Source organism: Ceratina calcarata, unplaced genomic scaffold (genome assembly GCF_001652005.2).
Source record: "Ceratina calcarata isolate Rehan_Ccalc_2016 unplaced genomic scaffold, ASM165200v1 scaffold272, whole genome shotgun sequence".
Classification (NCBI taxonomy): Eukaryota; Metazoa; Arthropoda; class Insecta; order Hymenoptera; family Apidae; genus Ceratina; species Ceratina calcarata.
In genome coordinates, this window is record NW_017149415.1 from 208,125 (window position 1) to 228,226 (window position 20,102).

At 42.2% G+C, this 20,102-nt stretch overlaps 2 protein-coding genes across 2 annotated transcripts in view; both read left to right on the plus strand.

Annotated features, from left to right (window-relative positions):
- The window catches only part of LOC108623515 (hyaluronidase), a 4,029-nt gene extending 2,473 nt beyond the window's left edge, over positions 1-1,556 (plus strand). Inside the window, exons 4-5 of the mRNA XM_026812364.1 lie at positions 771-981; positions 1,098-1,556. Coding sequence (XP_026668165.1) covers positions 771-981; positions 1,098-1,334 — 448 coding nt within the window. The 3' untranslated portion in view covers positions 1,335-1,556. The remainder of the gene's footprint in view (positions 1-770; positions 982-1,097) is intronic.
- Positions 1,557-2,235: 679 nt separating this feature from the next.
- LOC113464153 (bromodomain-containing protein DDB_G0280777-like) lies at positions 2,236-12,456 on the plus strand. Its single transcript, XM_026812365.1, has 4 exons — positions 2,236-2,570; positions 10,325-10,410; positions 10,744-10,968; positions 11,071-12,456. The coding sequence occupies exons 2-4, from the start codon at positions 10,330-10,332 to the stop codon at positions 11,734-11,736; spliced, it is 972 nt and encodes a 323-aa protein (XP_026668166.1). The 5' UTR covers positions 2,236-2,570; positions 10,325-10,329; the 3' UTR covers positions 11,737-12,456.
- The last annotated feature ends 7,646 nt before the right edge of the window (positions 12,457-20,102 follow it).

The following is a 20,102-nucleotide window of genomic DNA, read 5'->3' on the forward strand; positions in this document are numbered from 1 at the left end:
TATCTCTTTATTAGATTTATATTAATTTATATAAATTGAATGAGTGAAGAGTATGAAGAATTTTATTCCCACATCGTTTTCGAACTTAAATATTTAAGTATCGCTCCATAAGAAACTGCAATTTCCTGTTGACATGTGTAGATTGCACGAATAGTAGTATCAACGTGATAGTTTATCTTACATAGGACATCAACGGGTAATAAGTAAATAGCTGTAATCTTCGGATGTTAGTACTTATTTAAAAAAAATTATTCCTATTAATTAATCCTCTTTAAATTCTGCAAAAAAAAGAGATGAAAATTGTTGTCATATTAAACTAATAATTATTGCTTAAAAGTAAATATGAAAAATGTGAATATAATGGTGAGCATAATTATTCTGTAAATGCATTATTTATAAGATAATCTGTATAATTCATGGTCTGAATTTCCTTATTCGCATCAAGGGATTTCCAGTTCACCGAGTCTCGTACTGTAAATCAATCCGATTGCATTGTTTACGGATATCTCCGGTGGTTATCGAATTAGCGGCTATTCACGGGCGCTCCCGTAGCCGTGAAAGCTCGCCCGCGGGGATTTAAAAGCTAACAAGATTACGAATCAGCCGCGGAGATAGACCACGGTGTCGGATTTAAGTGGGTCAGTGTCAAGAACCGTGTCCCCGGTGAAAATTCAAATCGTCCCGTCCCGTTCCGTGGCGCGCGCAAGAGGAGTCACACCCGGCTTATCTAATCTGTCCCGATAAGGATTGCGTGCTTCTCCCTTTTTCAGAATGTCGTGGTTGTTCGAACTGGAGGACGTCCTACTGCCGTCGGTGTACTTGAGGCTGAGCTTAACGAGCGGGCAGAGGGTCGGGCTGGTAGCCGGCAGAGTGAAAGAGGCGTTGAGAATAGCCAAGCAAACGAGCGCGGGGACCAGGAAAAAGGTTCTGCCCTATTACTGGTACAAGTACCAAGATCAGAGGGATACGTATTTGAATAAAGTTAGTCGTTCTCGCTTCAACATTCTCTTTTCCCAAAGGGTGCGCGCTGGAAGATGCGGCACCTGATAAAGAACACGGGGTTGGGTGCCTCTTCAAAAATGAATTTATCTTCGTAGGCTGATCTCGAGGCCACACTACGGAAAATCTCCGATCTCGGTGCCGACGGTCTCATCATTTGGGGAAGTTCTAACGATATCAACACCAAGCAGAAGTGCCTGCAGTTCAGGGAATATCTGAACAACGACCTCGGCCCAGTGGTCGATCGGATCAAGCGGACGTCGCCGGGTCTGATGAGGGAGAACGAAGACGAGAACGAGGACAACGAAATCGACGAGGTCGTCGACGAAGTGTGAATCGTGTATCGTAAAGACGAAACGCGTTGGAAACGGAGAAATTGTACAGGTTTCTCAAGTCGGTATACGATTACCATACGTGATGTGTACGCGTGGAACCGTTTGGCCTTCGGAATGGAAAGATGCCGGGCGCTAATCGTTGAAACGGAAACCAAAGACGTCGCGCGACGGTCGAGGCATAGTACGCCTGATAATAAATTTTCTGAGGAAATTATCCTGGGAGAAGTCGCATCTTCCTTCTCCTGTCAAATTGCCTTTCATTTGAGAAAAGATCGAGTCGAGTGAGAAATATCATCCTCACGTTGAGATTGACTTAAGGAAATTCCATTTTGCTTGGAAAAATGACGATAATAGTTCACCATGCGACCATCTGTCTTTCAGCGTGCTATGCCATTTCTTAAATGATCGAATTACCTTCTATTGTCAGCGAAGGTGGGGGCCGCTGTTCGGGTGCGCGACGCATTCTGGCATTAGCGATACGCACGACAAGTTTTACTGGTTCGAGGTGTAAGGCCTCAGGCGATCTTACTTTTTACAGTACACGCGACGTCGCCGTCGCCATCGTCGTCGTCGTCGTCGTCGTCGCCGTCGCCGTCATCGTCGTCGTCGTCGTTGTATGTAGAGGTAGTCAAAGATCTCTCTTGCTTACCGTTGATTCCGACTGCTCTCTGCCCCTCCATCGTTCCGTTCCGTGATCCTTTCTCTTTCTGTATCCACGAGGATACCTGAAGACATCCTTTGGACGGACAAGGAGAGAGAACGGAACGGGAACGGCGCGGAACCGAACGTGTACACCGTGAGGTAGAAGGAGGAGCTGAAGGAGACCAGTGGAGGTGGAGAGCGAGAGAAGAGGAGGAGGAGGAGAGAACGGAACACGAGAGATCGGCAGCACAGTTTCGTGTTCAGCTCAGCTCGGTTCGGCTCAGCTTCATATCGGATCGCCGTGTTTTTCGAGGCAAAACCGAGGTCTCCAAATTTGTCTCGTTCAACCGATCCCGATAGTCCGTACCTCCGGGGGCCGCCCGGGACGTTCCGCGTCGGATTCAGAGAGAGGGAGAGAGAGAGAGTGAGAGAGAGAGAGAGGAGACCGAGTGCAAAAGTCGCGAAGAACCGGAGAAGTACGCAGAGAGATCCGCGTTCGTTCGAAACTTGTTTGCGCCGATCCGCTCGGCAAATTTTCTAGAGTGGTGCGTAGTAGTTCGCAAACGCGTCGCGGCCGTGACGTGAACACCGGAGGTGAGTGACAGTTTCTTCGGAAAAGCCAAGGCTGCACGCTGCTGATCGTTGCCAGAGTCGCCAGGTTACGTACGTGATCCGCGTGCTAGAGAGTACGCTCGGTGAGCTACGAGGCCCTGGATGTAACGATTCATCGAAATAGCCACGGGCGTTCTCGCTCAGATCGTACGAACGGATGTAACAGGTTTCGTTTTGGTCCAGCAAGTCTTTTAAAACCGCGCTCGATTCTTTATTCCGTGTACGACAATTGTTCGGGAGCATCTGCGGAAGATCGGCTCGGAGCAACAATGGTTGGGCCGTTGCGATCACCGGAAGGCAAGTCCCCTTTCCGATGATCCGTTCCAGTCTGAAGAAAGTAACACCGGATGAAAGAAAGAGAAGGAGACTCGCGATGATCACAGGCTCTCTCTCGAGAGTCGCTCGAAGGGAGCTAAATAGTTCAGAAGCACCCTATCCAAAGCGTTTTGCCCACTAATCCTAATACCAGGCCCTATTCTCGAGTTAATGATACCTCTTCTTAGACGCACAGTTAACTTCGGAGCTAAACTGTTGTGCGGTAGCCATTGGGTCCTTTCTAATGAAGACCTTTTCCGACTGCCTCCGCTTGCCACCGTGCAGTTAATTGGCTAATTCGACGAAATTATTCAACAAAAATGTACACTAATTCTAGTCCGATCTACTTCGCTCGCGCGAAATCCGCGGACGCATTGTATTCCCGGTCGTTAGGCAATTTCATGCAAATGTTATTTCAAACTCTCGATCAACTCTGGACTGCTCAGTGAACAAGAAATAATTCAACATAAAATACACAAATCTGAAGAGAAATAAGAAGTTGTCTGATAGTACATAAAGAATCAAAGTCATTTAATCTTGAGGTATTTAATCTTGAGAAAGATAGTTAAGCATCGTTAGTAAAAAGAATTTCCGATAATTCCCTGAACAAACACCTACCTATTATTGGACATGTTACTTCATTCCGTAAACACCGTAATATCATTAACCGAGCTCATTCCGCGGAGAGTGGCCCGCGCTTAATTACGTCTTATGGTGCGCTTCTTTTTAAAAGCTGCAGGTAGCCGGGGAGCGTTGATCGAGGCGAGCTTGGGAACAACCGATGCTTGCTAACGCGGCCGTGTTCGCGCCTTCGTGTAATTGCTCCGCAGAAAATTGACAATAACACCCGTGAACCTCTCATCAAACCTCGGTTTTATCGCCGTTCGCTCTCTGTATCGCTTTCAAAATTCTTCCTTCGCCGAGCGTTACACCGCACGCAGCGTGTAACTTAAGAAAAATCGAAGGTTCGAAGGGGGTCCGTGACACTTGATATCATCGATAGGTCGGGCCAGCGAGAGAGGCGAGGCGAAGTAGCCGTGTCATCTCGAACTGAACGGTACGGTTGTCTGTAGTCCAGGTAACGGGTTATCGGTTGCCACGAAGGGATCATTAAAAGAACCAAGTACAAATTGGCCCTCTGCCACTTTTGTGAAATCTGACGATAAAGGCACTAAGGTAATCCTTTTTTCTCTCCTCCCCCCACCTTCGTTTATGAGTTTCGGGGAATTTTTTTCAAAGAAACGGAGAGGGAAAGGAAATGGGGCAAACGGGTCGGTCGGGAGTCACTTTTTCTTCATCTGTCATCAGAAAACGGGAAAGGAGTAGGAAGAGAGAGAAGGAGGGAGAGAGGAACGGGTGGTAGCGAACGAAGTAGCGAGGCCAGGCTCGAGGAAGACGAAAGGGCCCGTTTTAAAGAGGCGAGCATTAAAAACAACAATGTCATTACATTTTAACGACCTGTTCTTGGGCTCTGCCCACCCTTTTAAGAACGTTCGTTTACAGGTATGTGGTCCGCGCTCTCCTGGGGGCAGCCACACCGAGACTCAATTCTTTAAGCGATACGCACACCGTTCGCCCTTATCGATTCCTTTTCATTTAAATACCTGCTTACATTTTAAACTGGCCTATCCTTAAACGGCTTGAAATTATAATAGAAACTTCAGAATTCATATTACGTCCTCAAACTTCGGTATCTGCAATAAAAATTGTTATCTAGGGAGGCAATACTTATTCTTGCAATTCATTAAACAAGTAAAGTGTAAATTCTTTAATCACAGCTAATATTTCCTATAGGATTTATACTTCGCTTGTATGCACGTCTCCTTGTTTGGTCTCATGGCCTAAATCCGTTGATCAAGACTTCGAATACGTCAAACGTTCACGCGGCGTCGAAATTTCAGCGAGCTTAAAATCGCGATCTAATCAAGGAACGAAGAGGGTGCGAAAGCAGCTTAATCCGACACTGCTCGATGCAACACACATAGGACCCCGGCGCGGCGGCCACCTCACGCTCTCCCTCTCTCTCTTTCTCTCTCTTTCTTCCTCGGGGCCCCGTTTCCCTTCCTCTCGATGTGATACTCTCCCCCACGCTGCGACTCCGGGCACGCCGTGCAGCTCGCGAAGAATTAGTATGGGCGAAGTAACAAAAGCACGAGGAAACAAGCAGCACACGGGGGGTGTGCGCGGCGAGTGGCGGCGAACCGTAGGAAGAAAAAAAAGGAGCCGAGATGGCGCCACACGTCCAGCGTGTTTTCGGGGCTTCCTCCGGTGCTGTTGGCAAACTCCTTTTTCTCATCTTTTTGCGGCTACCCCTGGGGCCCCCGGGTTATCTCGCGGTCCTTCTCGGTTCGCGAGCCTCACCGCTGCTCCCTTCTCGCTCCTGGCGCGTTCTCCCTGGCCCCGTCGGCGATCCCTCGTCTCCTACCTTTTTCTCGTCGCTTTTCCTTTCGTTTTGCTCCCCTTTCCTGAACCCTGCGGGGCCCCCCTATTAGTTCGGCCACGGCACCGTATTGCGAAAAAAAGACGAGCTAAGGACGGTCGCGAAATGCGAAATTGGGGCTAGACCAAATCGAGAGATAGGCATTTCTCATTAAAATGGAAGAACATATTGCGCTCGAAAATTATACGCTCTAATCTATAGCCGTAATCGAACGGCCGCCTTTCAGGCGTCGCCCTCGCCTCGTCCGATCGTGGACCCTCCTCATTGACGAACGATTCCATGGTACAAAAGGATCTTAAACGTCCGCCTTTCCGCGAGACGAATTTTAACAATAATAGGATTCGCTTTGTACCGCAAGTCACTCTTCTATCTATGGTCATGCCTAGATGCTCGGTGAAGGTGATCCGGCTATGGTAGCCGGCTCAGTAGTTCCAGCGTCTTCGGAACCACCGGCTCGAACGTTTCCATTGGTCGAGCAGGTTGAACCATTTGCCTTCTACTGCTCTTTCTTTCTACTCCCTTTATTCTCGTTCCCCCGTCCGTACTTCTAAGTACTGTGCCAGCGCGGAGATCATGAAAGTATCGTGTACGTCAGGACCGTATGAACTTTGGTCCAATCATATTCCATACCGTTGTAGTCCACGGAGTGCTGACAGATTCTCACAGAGATCGAAACTTGATTTTCAGTAAGCATTACCGCTGTTCATTTTCATAGCAATTTCTAAGTGACATACTCGGCCGTCGAAAGTCGAGAAGATCCTTCCTCGAGCTCTCGGCTACGATTCCCGGCACGTTCTCTATTCCCGAGTCGTCGTTCAGGTTTCGCCAAGCATAATTCTCCTCTCTCGTCGAGGGAAAGTCCGAATGAAATATGGATTCCTATTAGTAACTTCCTGGAAGTGGTTCGCGTCACGCCGTCAGGTCGTATGGCGCGGGCCGGCTCGTTTCTCGCTGGCTAGGTGTTAAGCTTCTCGAGTCGAGCGGATTTAATCCCGACGGTTTTTAAAAGGTCCCGCGAGAGGAGGGAGCCGTGACCGAACACAGATCCGTGGCGCAGCACACGGGATCCTCGCGGCGGCCTTTGTGCTCGGGCCGCCTAGGCTCGGGGGCCGCGTCAAATTTGGTTGAAAATCAAATTAATCTCGCGGCTGGGCGCAGGACCCTCTTCCGTCTCGCTTCGGCGGCTAGGCCCGATCCTCGTCTGGCCCAGGGCCTCGGCCCCGTCTTCCTCGTCCCGACGCGACGCGACGGCGACACGAGCAAATCGAACGGACGGGACTGGGAAGAGGAAGAAGCTGGGGAAGGAGGTGGACCACGGAGGTCCTCCGCGCCACCCGACACGGACCTAGAGGCGAGAAGAGAAGGTGGCGCACCAACAAAGAGCTTTCGACTTCTGGCTGCGACCTCGCCAGGGCCGTACTTATTCCTTTCCTCGTTCCAAGATCATTTGGATATGAGAAATATCCATTTCAGACACTTGATTACTTTTAATTCGATTTCATGATATTCAGAGTATGAAACACAGCAAAGATTTATTCGAACGTGTGTCAAATTTTAGAATTTGGGAGAGGAATAATAAACGTATGACACCTATACTGTTGCTGAAGAGTATGTGGACACTTACTATAATAAAACAATCTGAAATTATTACGAAAATTGTTGAGAAATTTTATTCAATTTTATATACTTTACACTATACTGCCCAGGAAATACTGTATTTGGTAAACATTTCATTAAAAACCTTATGAATGATAATAATGAATAATTATATTGTATTTGTACTGCAGCTGTATTTTAATTATAGCTTTTACTATTCTTGCCATTCTGGCTATCAAGCTTTAAATTATTTTAAAATCAATGTCATTTCACTCAATTTCGTATGGCTTCAGTAAATTTCTTTATGTACTATACAATAGAATGGGTGGTGAATAGATCATTAAATTTATATGAATCACTTTAATGATAGCAGTTACCACCAGTATTATTATACATACTATATCACGTATCAAAATTTGACAATAAACATTATATACTATTTATATTATATATTAATTATATATTAATAATATACTATTAAAAATGATAGATGTCCACATATTTCTGACCAGCAATATGCATCTCATTAATTAAATTCTTTATAATGAGGCATCAGTTTAATTCCATTGTCACGTTTGGCGAAATTACATCGACACGTTGGATTTGATGAAAATACAAAGATTGATATATCAGTTTAAATTACGTCGACAGATTTCGATACTCTGAGAGGTGTATCATTTCTGCATACTCGGTACATAAAAAAAGCAGAGATCATCGTTGTTTGGATATGGAGACTGAAGTGGCGCTTGTTTGTAAATCGTCGGAATCATCTGGGATTAAGTACTACGTCCCTGTTGCATCGTATTCGGTCATTCAAATCTCCGCTCGTGGAAACGACGGTGAGGTCGTCGTCGCTCGGCTCGCGTAGCTGAGCACCTCCCCTCGCTGTATAGGGTGATTCAGCAAGAATCAGCTGAGAGCTCTAATTTTCGGGGTATCCCATGCGTAAGCCAGTCTCTGCTGGGTGTCACGTTCCACAGGGCTCGTAAACAAACGTTCGAACCTTCGCACGTGTGTGATTAAAATTCAACGGACACACCGTGACGAACATTCGAAATAAATTAATTCTGACACGTTGCGATTAACTGTATATTAATTATACAATATTGTATTTTCTATTTTTTTTACGTACGACCTTGGAAAATTCTCTTTAACCGAACGTTTGGCACCTATTTTGTGATTGAACAGCTCCTTCCCTTTGAAAGATTGCTTCGAGGAGGTTCTTGGAAGCGCAAATAAGAAACACAGAGGGAGGTAGGGCGAGAATAAAGAGAACGGAAACCGCGACGAGAAGAAAAGGTTCGACGGATTCGACGACGGATGAAAAGGGGCAGAGTGGAAGGGGGAAGCGGGGTGGTTGGTTGGTTGCGGGTAGAATAAGAAAAAGGTATCGGGGGATTGAAACGCATCGGAGGGGAACGTTTAAAGTTGATCCTCTCTGTGGAAATACCGGGGACCAATTGTCCGTGGAGGGACGAGATTCCTTCTGTTGTCAGGAATTCAACTCGCGAGAGTCGAACGACAAAGTGAATTCCTGAAGGAGCCGAGGGGATGGACGCGCGACGAGAGGATTTCTTCGTGAAACCGATCCAAGATTTTTCAGCCGCGAGGGGAAAAAAAGGGGCCGAGCTCGTTGGTAATTGGGCCTGCACATCCCTTTACCTTGTCTTTCGTGAAAGATCAAGAAAGATTGTACGATGAGATTGACGCTTCTTTTTTCTACCGTCGCCATCGATCGGACGGGCTGTGTGTACATATATATACGTATATACGGTGTTACATGTGAAGCTTCTACCCGCTGTTGATGCGGAATTATTGCTTCATTACCGATTGCTCGGCGAGAATAAAAGGTACACGCTCGCAAGCTCGACTGCCCGATCTAATTGAGACCCACCCTTCGCCACTGATTGCTTCCGAACGCTTCGTCCTTCCTTCATGTTTCTCACGAATCGAACACGAATTATGGTTTAAGACTGTATGGATTAAATAAAAACAGAGCATTGAAAGTTTAATAGTTAATTTTTAAAAATCTTGTTTTTATGTTTAATGGCAAAATGTTAATCTAATTTATAAAGAAATATAGAATTTTGTAATTTTATGCAATTGTTAATACTTGTTTTGAAAATACTTAAAATAATATCGACCTCGAGGATATTATTCAAGATCGACAATAAGAAGTAAGCAAAATTAAAAAATGTAGACAATATATGTGCTTAATTACTAATAATACTTGCAAGTCATATATAATCTCAATTAGAATCTCAAGTGAAACAATTTTACAAACTTTATTTCTTTATAAACCGCTTTATATAAATTACGTAGATTCCTATCACATTTATCTAACTTTTTCCAAAGATTTTACGAGTCATACAGCCTGAACAGGTTCTACTTCTTATTAACAAGAAATGATCTGATTATCTGTTCTACAATTGAAGCTGAAAATATTTTTAAAACGTTCAGGATGAATTTATTTTATCCATCGTTAATTCCAAGTATTGTTACGCTCTATTTTTGTAAGGGCGAAAATTTACAGTCAACCTTCGTGGCTGACCTTAAAAGAAATCGTGTATCGCCGGAAGAAGTGCATCCCGTATTCAAGCCCCGTAGCCTAAGTCCAGTGCTATTTATGGTCGGGGCATATCTACGAGAAAGTCTCCTTTCTCTCCCTCGTTCCCCGTCAACCGGCACCAGGGAATTCCGTTATCTCGAGATCTCGGCGACTTCTTAAAACTCGAGCATCTCGCTCTCATTTAGAATCGGTCCTTTCACGATTTATGAATGAACGCTAGTCGCATCGTTATCACCCCTCTTTCTATCCACCACGTGTTATCGTTAGGTCCTTGTCAACATTTTCAAAGACGCGCTAGTATAGCATTTCTAAGAGTTTACTATAATCTATTATAATTCTTATTAACATTTATCTGTGTTAAAAATTGTAGTGTGATTTCATATAATTTAAATAATCTGATCTCTTTTTTTATATGGGCTTTTCATTTGAATAGTTTTGGGTAAAAATTGATATAATAAGCCTACGTCGAGGAAAGGAAATTTAAGAAATTCACTTTAAACAAAGCTCATGGAGAGGTGAATAAAAGGAGTAAGAAGAAGAGAAGCGCTGGTATGACGTAATTTTAGACGGTCGTCGAACTTGAGAGCTGAGGAGAGAGACCCACGGACTTTCATTCATTCAGGGTGGGGACCAAAACGAAACGAGTGTTGCACACGTACCGAAATCGCAATCGCAAAATTTTTTCCTAAATCCAATGATCTAAGCTAAAGCTTTTAATTCGTTTTTTAGTCTCGGTTTTAACTTGGTTTTATGCCTGGCAACGATCGACAGATTGGAAAGAATCGGATATCCTATCCTGTTTTTTTATTGTTCCAGGGATCATGGGAACGACATGCCATCTGACAGTGGCGATCGTGCTTTTTCTAAGGGCGGCCACGATCAATGCCCATCGCGAGCATAAGGTTCATTTATCAACCCCTTCCTTTATAAGTAGACCGTGGACTTTTATGCATTTATAATTTATACATTTTTATCATTTATGTAAATGCTCTGGATTTTAAACACTGTATTCAATGTGCAAAAGCATAGGAAGTATTACAAGCAAATATTGTACGCTGTGATATTTAATTCATAAATGCAAACCACGAACCATACCTAAACATTGTTCGATTCCCTCTTCTAAATAATTTACTTCCCATAAAAATCTGCAGTAAGGAAAAGCAAATAAGAATACGATAAATTGTAGAAAAAGATTTTCCATATTTTTATAAAGTGACGTTGAGCATTGTTTTCAGGTCCACAACATCGTACTGTACCCGGACAAACACAGCTGGTGCAAAACCACCCCCATAAAGCAGGTGGTCGCTTGGCCACAGTGCTCCTCGCAGGAATTGGACAACAATGTGTGCGTGGGAGCTTGTTTCTCCTACATGGTACCTCACAGCGAGCCTTCCGCTCCCGGTGATTTAATCAGACCCTACTGCGACTCTTGTCAACCTTTAGACAGCGTCTGGCATACGGTAGGTAAAACAAGAAACGCGAGACGAGCGAAGAGAAATAAAGAAGCAAATAAAAGACGAAAGCACTTCCTAACAAACTGACAAGTTAATCCATGCGTTTAGGTCACTTTGGACTGCAAGGATGAAGAGAACAACCCTATAACCATGCAGAAGAAAGTTCAAATTATCACCAACTGTTCCTGCAGCTCTTGCATGGAGACATCTAGAATCAAACCGGACTACAACACGCTCCTCCAATCGCTGACCGAGGAGAACCTGGACAAGAACGTGAACATCGTCCACGAGACACCGGATTTACTGTTAGACCTGAATTTGAACGCTTCGAAGAACACTACTAGGGATGGCGCGTTGGCCAAGAACGAGCGGTACCAGCAGCTTTTCAAGCAACTGAAGGACCCTGAGAAGTTCGAGCAGCTGGACAGCAAGGAGTTGTTCCCGAATTTCCACCAGGAAGTCGATATGGTGAAAATAAGGGAATTGATGAAGGAGTATCGGGAAGAGGAGGTGGAGAAGCAACAGTCGCATCAGCATCAGTCGTCTGGCAAACAGGAGCAGCAGCAACAACAACAGCAGCAGCAACAGCAGCAACAGCAGCAACACTCGACGACGATTCTTCACCGAGGCCCACACCACTCGATGGTCCTGGATTCAGACGTGAAGGAGAAGATCGACGTGGAGCCGCATTACCTTCACCCGGCAGTCGCCGGACAGGAGATCAGCTACCACGACAACGTGCTGGTGGACAAGGACAAGAAGAAGGATTTCTGAGGCGATGCGAACGTGTGTCCCGTGACGGAAACGGCGCTGATCGAGTTTCAACCGTAGCGAGGGTCGCGAAGATGAGATTTTCATTACTTTCCCGTATTCGTTGCCGAATCCAATCTACCGACAGGTCATTAAAAATCGACGGACGAGATTCGACTTCGTTGTACATAGAAACGACCCATTTCTTTTTTTATTTCCCATTTTGTTCTATTTTATATAGTATTTTTAAATTGTTATTTTTGTGGAGCAGCTGATTAACTCGTACTGGAAATTGGGGAACGCGTCGCGCAACGTATGACAAAGAGAGAGAAAGAGAGAGAGAGAGAGAGCAAGTGCAAGAGGTGTACCCGGTAAAGAGAATAGAACGTATCACCTTGGCGACGAATATACGATTCACCACGAGTTTACGTTTACGGTAGACAAACAGGAATCTTGCTCTTCCATCGCGGCGGCTACGTACTTACGCAAGTCCATTTCCATTCTATCTTTTCCTTTTCTTCTTCTTCTTCTTCTTCTTCTCTCAAATATTACTTGGTACTGCTAACGATTCGTGTACTTTCTACTTTCTCTCAGGCTTTCTCCCTTTGTAAGAGACAAACTACCAGTAATAATATCGTCGGACATACGCACCGATGTAATCTTCCTGTACCAGCGAAAAAGTACGTTCGTCGCGGATTTCCCGAATCATTGGTAAACTAATAAAACTGGCCGATACAAATTAAATAGACATTTATGAATCCGTTTCCAGTTCTCGTCCGCGTGTATCTATCTACTCGTGCAAATCTGTCTTGCGTTTAATTTTTAGTAGCCGCGTCTGACCAGTAACGCCTAGGTCTACTGTGGAATTGTCAGCAGATGATTTAATCGTACCGGTAACCGGTAAGGTCAGTGTCTCGCGATCATCGATTTCATCAGTAACGTTGAATGATCGATGAAAAATCTGATCGTTCGATTGTCATTGAAATTCCTTACGGTCTTTAGTCTTCGTTTCTCCGTTAATATATACCCGGAATTGTACTTCTTAACAACTGGCAACAATCGCGGACGCCATGTGGCGTTTTATCTTTGTTGACTGCTTTGAAAGTGCATACACGTATGTACATTATATCCACTGTCTCGCAGAGAATAAACTGAATCTGTACAAGCGTTTTCCTTATTCGTTTACCTCAGCTGAAGATATCTACCAGTATAAAATACGAGGAAATGAACGGGGAATTCCTGTTAGGAAGAAAAACATTAATCGATGAGGAAATGCATTTTCCTGTGCAAGGAAATTAATCAATGAAGCATCGAAACAAATGAGAATGGAAGGAATCATCGATAAGAAGAAGCAAGGCAGAATGGCAGGTTGAGTAAGTAGATCTATAATACTACAGCTGCTAGGATAAGGCGGAATGCAAATAGAGTAACGAGGGCACACGGCTAGAATTAATGTGTAAAAGAGAAAATAGAGAAATACTTATCAGCAGAACTTTCTCTTCTTACAAGGGAAAATGAATAACAAGTTATCGGTTGAATGCAGGCGGACAGTTTCCTTACATTATGCAAGCCTTCTACGTCGTGGAATTTGTTTTTGCGTTTCGCAAATATGAGCTAGCTAAAGCTCTAAGTATTAAGAATTTCTACCAAATTAATTGAGACCATTTTAAGATCGTAACAATATTAATATGTCAAAATTTTAATTAAGGAAAGCGCCAAGTTTTAAACGTTAATCTTCTAGAAGCGACGCAGATAAGAACAATCCGTTTTCTGGGCGCTACCGGAATAAGAATGGGTAGTTGATAAGAAGGGAATTCAGCCAATCAGACGTTGTGCACCGGGTACATTCTGGCGGCGCGATTAGACTCAGAGCGGCTCGGTAACGGGGCGATCGGTGAGCGGTGAAAGAGCGCGGGACAGTGTTGCTCGGCGCTCCGTTGCGCGTCCCTGCCGATCTTTTGCGCGGCCGCGTGACGTTCCTCATCGACGGCGCAGCTGCGCGTGCCACTCGTGAATTAAAATGTTTCCTGCTACTCGTTGCTGATGCCTACCTACACGCTCAGCGACGGGATCACGATCGCTAACGACCAACGCAACGAGGTGACACGCGATGCCGGTGATACCCTTGGTGTTCGATTATTTTTAAATGCCCTACGACGACCGCCGTTCGGCCGCCAACGCGACGTCTACGGATACTAAAGGGTTAAACGCCGATTTCAAAACGACCCTCCTCCGAGCCGAGGATAACCGCCATGAACGGTAGGCCTATGTCATTTCAAAGAATTGCTCATGAACGATTTTAACACACGTGGAATGAGTTATAAATCCGAGGTATTAGGCTCTTACTGTCTATGTTATAAAAACAGTAGAAATCCCTAATTGTTTATGTTGTGTTGTGAGCTCCTAGGGCTTAACACTCCTCATTATTAAGAACTTAGAACTTCAATTTACTCCTTCGTTTTAAATACTCCTGACCTAACATTAAATTGTTGAATTAAGACTCTATTTCGTATATGGTTAAATTATGAAATTCGACTTCTATAAGATGTCTGTTTAAAGTCGAAATGACGATACGTTTAACACGATGTGACTATTGTATGGGTAATATGGTAAACCGTTGTCTGTTTACGAATCATTGCCCCGGTTCGCCTGTTCAAAAGTAACAGCGAAACTTTCCTTTGCGTCAGTCGTCGACCGGTCTTCGGTTGCCCAATGTTGCGGCAACACGTCGTCGCACGGAGCCCGTAATCATTCAAATCGATGTCGCAATGATATCGAACCGATCGGAGTTCTAATTCTACTTCGGTCGTTGCTAGGTACAAACGAAAAAAATATCCAGTATTCTGTCTCATCATTAACTTGAAACATTATATGAACTCCCAGGCTGACAGCCGGACAACTGCCAGTTATCGTCAATTAAAGTAATGTACTTGGCTTGTACGCTTCTTCGGCCAATAATTGCTAACGATTATGTCAGGCCTTGTCCGGGTTGCAATTACCGGGAGCAAACATTTTCGTTAGTTTCATTTGTGCTAGCGAAATTATATAGACATCTATATAGTATAGTTTTGGCAAAAGTTGCAGAAATTATATATTTGTATATTGATCTGAACTTACAATTATATTAATTTTTTGATAGTCATTTTTAGGGAAAATAAATTGCTGATGAGTCGATCTTCATGGAACACACCAATTGAATCTTACTTTTGGTAGATAAGGTTTTAAATACTATGACCTTCATAAATACTACGACTGTTTAGTCTACGACTATACTACTTCTAGTATACTACGACTATAGACTACGAGTATAGAATACTACGACTAGTTTTCTGGTAATTCACAAGATTGTGGATGTTTATGCAAATTCCTAATTTATGAATAGAATTATAGAAACGAGATCCATGCAGACATTTGTTTTCTCCTTTAATATTATAAATTGTATTCTACTTTGGATATCTTGTATTTCTTAGCATATTGCATGTATATTGCATGAATGCGGAAATATGTTTGATCATCACTTGTAGTAAAACTGACATTGTCGCACTTCATCAGATATTAACTATTAGCGATAAGACTTCGGCCTTTGTCATGATCACAGAGATAAATAAAAACTATCGTCAGTTTCGCAGCACTAACGAATTGTGCTCATTCATTCTGAAACTTCTAGAGAAAACTGTATCCGCTATTATTTTTAGCTAAAATTACAAGAAGTTGTCAGTTAGAACGAATTGCCTCCGAGCAGCTGCAGTGCAATTGATCTCGACTTTCGATCGTACCAGCTGTTGTCTAGAAAGAAAGAGGAAAAGCCAATTCACCGGGAGTGAATTGCAGAGCTTAATATCTTCTCCAAAGATTCTGCAATTAAGGAGATTCTTTATGGGAAACTTTATCAGGGTATCAAGTTCAGAGATATAAAATTCGTTCTAATTAAAGTTAACTGGCGAATCGAGTGACTGGCAATTAACTTAATGTAACTGGTACTCGATCTCAGTTGATTAAAGCTGATTAATTTTGAGTAGTATCACGATTACTGTCTGACTGTTTAATATTTTAAGATCAATGTTCTCAGATATCTTGTTATTTCATTTTTACCAATAATTTCTCTTTTGTTGTATCAAAGATAGCAATTTCATCAATTTTATCAGCTGAGTAGGCTCACAGTGGATTTAAGCTTGGAGAATTTGTCTGACCGGCATTGTCTGTTTCTACTACGAATTCACGCTGAGTCGGCAGACCAAGCCTTGTGGTCACGAACTACTTTGATAAACGTTAATCTGTCTTTCTTTTTTTTTCAATGCACTGTAGAAAATGACAAGTACGTAAATATGCATCAGATTGCATAAGCTAAATTAAACAATTAATTGATTACATTTTTATCTATGAGCAAAATGATGCGTATGGAAAAAGATTTTTAAGTAAAGGATGATTCATTTCATCGAATAGATTATAGACATCGACACGATGCTAGGAATTCACGTGCAGCCTTATTCGATGAAATGCTCGAGTTAATCCAGTGTTACAAATATATCTTCTCTCCTTCTTATCAGAATCACGTAGCAATTTTACTCCTAGATTAACGCTCCTTATCACGGAAAACAATTCAAACGTGTCGGACGACCGTCGTATCGCCTCGACGCGGCTAGTTTCCGCCGTTGACTTCGAACGTCGTAACTGTGCCAGAGCACATGGTGCTTCAGATAACCCTGAAGGCTATGATCCGCGATCAGACATTATTCATAAATCAAACAATTTTCCTTCGAGCTTAACAAACTTAAATCTCTGAGATATTCTAGATACGTACGTACTTATTATCGCGAGCTGATTTTCATTCAGAGATCCGCGTGATTTAATCCGCGTCCGACGGAAATAAAGAGGCTGTTACGAAAAAAGATGAAACTGAGTCTTCCTAATTTAGATTCATGCGTACTTATTTAGATCGTATACAATTTCTTTGAAACTTCAATTCAATAAATTGTTCGGTATAAAAGGTCGACTTTTAAAATTATGATGGATAAAAAAATAATAAAAATACAAAAGAATTAAATTCTGATGACTAGATCATTTCGTAAGAAATAATATTTCTATGAACTGATTTCTTATTCAATTTTTTTTTACGTGTTCCTCGTCTCGGAATTTTTTGCGAATTCCGCGCAGCATGGAAAAGGCGTCTCGACCTCCGTGCTATTTTCGAAGTAGCCGCACCCGCCGACCGATTCGTCGAAAATCGTCTCAGATTCTGTGTATGTAAGCGCTATGCTCGCGCGCTCTCGCCCTGCATTTAGAGCAGCCACGGCCGTTTGAACTTTTCGGGTCTATAATAATCCAGTGACTCGTCACTGACGAGTGAAAACGAAGTCATCGTTGTTTCCGGTGTAGAAATTATTAGTAACGCGTTATTTCCAAGAGCAGATTGAAATCATATTTTATTTAAATGTCGCACTATGAGACTTCTGTTTTCAAATGACGGAGAAAATTGAAATAGCGAGGTGGAAATATTTATTCTAAAAATGATTAATCATCATTTTTCGTCGGAAATTGTTTTTTCCAAGAATGGTTTTGAAATTTTCCTTTGAAGTTCAATCGTCACTGAGATCTCGAATTTATCTGATAAAAATGAAGCACAGGTCGAGATAGACTCAAATTGATTATATCTTCGCTTTTGTCATATTCTGAAAATCTAGATTATCTTAATCGAATCGAGATAACTGATAGCGACGGTTTACGATGAAAATACGATAAAAAATATTTGCGAGATGCTTGTGAGATTAGGAGAACGCTTATTTCCTGGTCCATTGTTCAATTTTCTCGCGTCAATCTCAACTCGTCGCTTGAGACACCCGAAGGAACGAGCGACAACGCACTCTCTTTATGATCAGTTCAAACTGTCAGCTGAACTCCTTCACTGCCACCCACGCAATTACGAATATTACATAACGACTATAATGAATGGAACTTATTCTTTCAATCATTATTCCCTTAATTAAAGAAATGTTAATATTTTTAATTAAGACTCCCGAGACATTATCAAACACCAGTGGATCCAATTAACCATTCGTAAGTCAGTTAATTCGGGATCGATTATGTAACTCGTTGATAATTCGAGACTCTTAACCCTGGTTGTAAAAAGTTCTCAAATCTAATTAACAAAATATACATATAAATAGGTAGACATATGTACATAAATATTCATGCCTCTATATAATATGTCGAATTATGCAAGATATAAATAAATTTCAACTTCCAGACTCTTAATCCTGATTGTAAAAAGTTCTTAAATCTAATTAACATAATCTATAAATAAATAAATATAGATATTCATACAGCTGTATAATACGTCGAACTATACAAGATATAAACAAAATTAATGTTAAATATTATAGAACAAAATTTGATTATTCATTGTAATCTAATTTATAATACATCATATATTAATTTTTCTAAATCATCGTTTTATCAGTTAAAACATATTATTATACAATAGACACTATCTCTCCATGTCAGAAGAAGGTATAAAGGTATATTTGCATTTATACTAAAATTATGTTAATTCAATTTAAGTCTAACAAGTTTCATTGGAATTACCGAACGCAGACGGTTCGACCTTTATCAATACCTACCTAAGGATTCAATTAATGATGAGGCTAAAATTATTACGTAACCCGTTTGATGTTTACCACGTTGCACCTTGCGATGCTTATCGGTGTAACGTGACCGATAACCAGATAGACGAATTCACGATTTCGTCGATCGTCAGCCACGTGAAATACAGAATAAATCGAACAAAGGTTACTGTTTCTAATATGGACAAAGGAAACTTTGCCCAACAGGAAACGTTGCACGTCTTTCCTCAAAGACGTGGTATTACATTTATATGTGAATGTCGCCTGGCTGCGTGGCGTCCGGGAATCGTCCGATGTTCCACGTCTTACGCAATTGCTAGTACCTTACGTAAGTTCGACTATCTCTTGGCCGGTGTAATCGTGAGATACCCGCGAATTCCGTGAGCGTATGAAAAATTCATATAGGCGCCTGTACCAAGGAATTCGATCGAACGTAAGAGAATGGAAAATACAAAGGAAGGAACACGTGTTAAAAAAGTGATACGAGTCACGTGTGGAATTTATGTGAGCGTTATAAACACAGACGTTATAAATGCAGACTTTTATGCATTTTTTGAAAAATATTTTGACGAATTTAACCCATTTAAAGAAATTTTCCATTTTTATCATGTGATTTAAATCAACTGTTTTATATATTTTTAGGGATTGAATATAATAGGCATGTTTTCTGATATGAATGGTGTTTCTGAACAACAATTTCCTATGGCACAATGCAAAGTGAGGCATGGTTTTTGAATTATTAACGAAAAACATTCACTAATAAGAGCACGCGTAAGGGCCGCGCTCAACGACGGGAGTGAGGGCTTGGATCGTGATGGTCGGCAGGGCTGCCAGAAGAGTGTATCATACCCCCTCCACCAGTAACTTGGCTTGATTCCCCTCTCGCGATGTTCAGCGAAGAGGAACGTCAGCAACTGTTTCCACTATGGCATCGCGAGAGGGGAATGGAGCCAAGTTGCTCGTGGAGGGGGTACGGGATACATTTTTCTGGCAGCCCTGACGCTCAGCCGTGGGTGAGTGTATTCTGCTAATAATTCAGAAACTATGTGTCACTTTGCATTTTGCTACAAGAAATTGTTACTCAGAAAATACTTCCAGAGTCACCCCTTTTCGGTTCTAACACTTTTTCTGGGACATCCTATGTACGTCTTGAGCCTGAGACTTGACCTGAGATAGGATCTGAGATTGTTCCACAATGTATTGGCTGGGTATTCCTTTCCTAATCGTTTCGTGGCGACTCGCTGGTGCCATCTTCGCGTTAGAATTATTTCATGATTTCTTGCTTTTTCTAAAATTTCTCTTTTATTGCTTTTTCTGTATAATGTATCCAGCGACACGTCAGGCAAATTGCTCGTTAAAAATTGTGAATACTATACATGTGCTAAATAAACGTTGAAGCGAAATAGTCCGAGAGCTCGCTATGATTTTGCTGTCTAACTATATTATGGCTGAAATGTCGAATATACAATTCGAGTAAGAAATTTTTGTGGTAGTTCTGAAATCCGGAGATGGAACATTGAGTTATATGTAAATATGCGAGTTTGCATATTGCTTCTACCTGACTATATTATGTTTGAAAACAGCTTTCTTATCAAGTTTTCATATTATTATTAATATTAAAGTACTCCTTACGCCTTGTTACATAATACTCTTAAACAAAGTCGTTCTTAAATCTTATAACATTATGCAATTGTAAGAAATAATTTACACCTTTCACGGGGCGTAAGTTTTTTAATATTAATATTAATATAAAAACTTTATAATAAAACT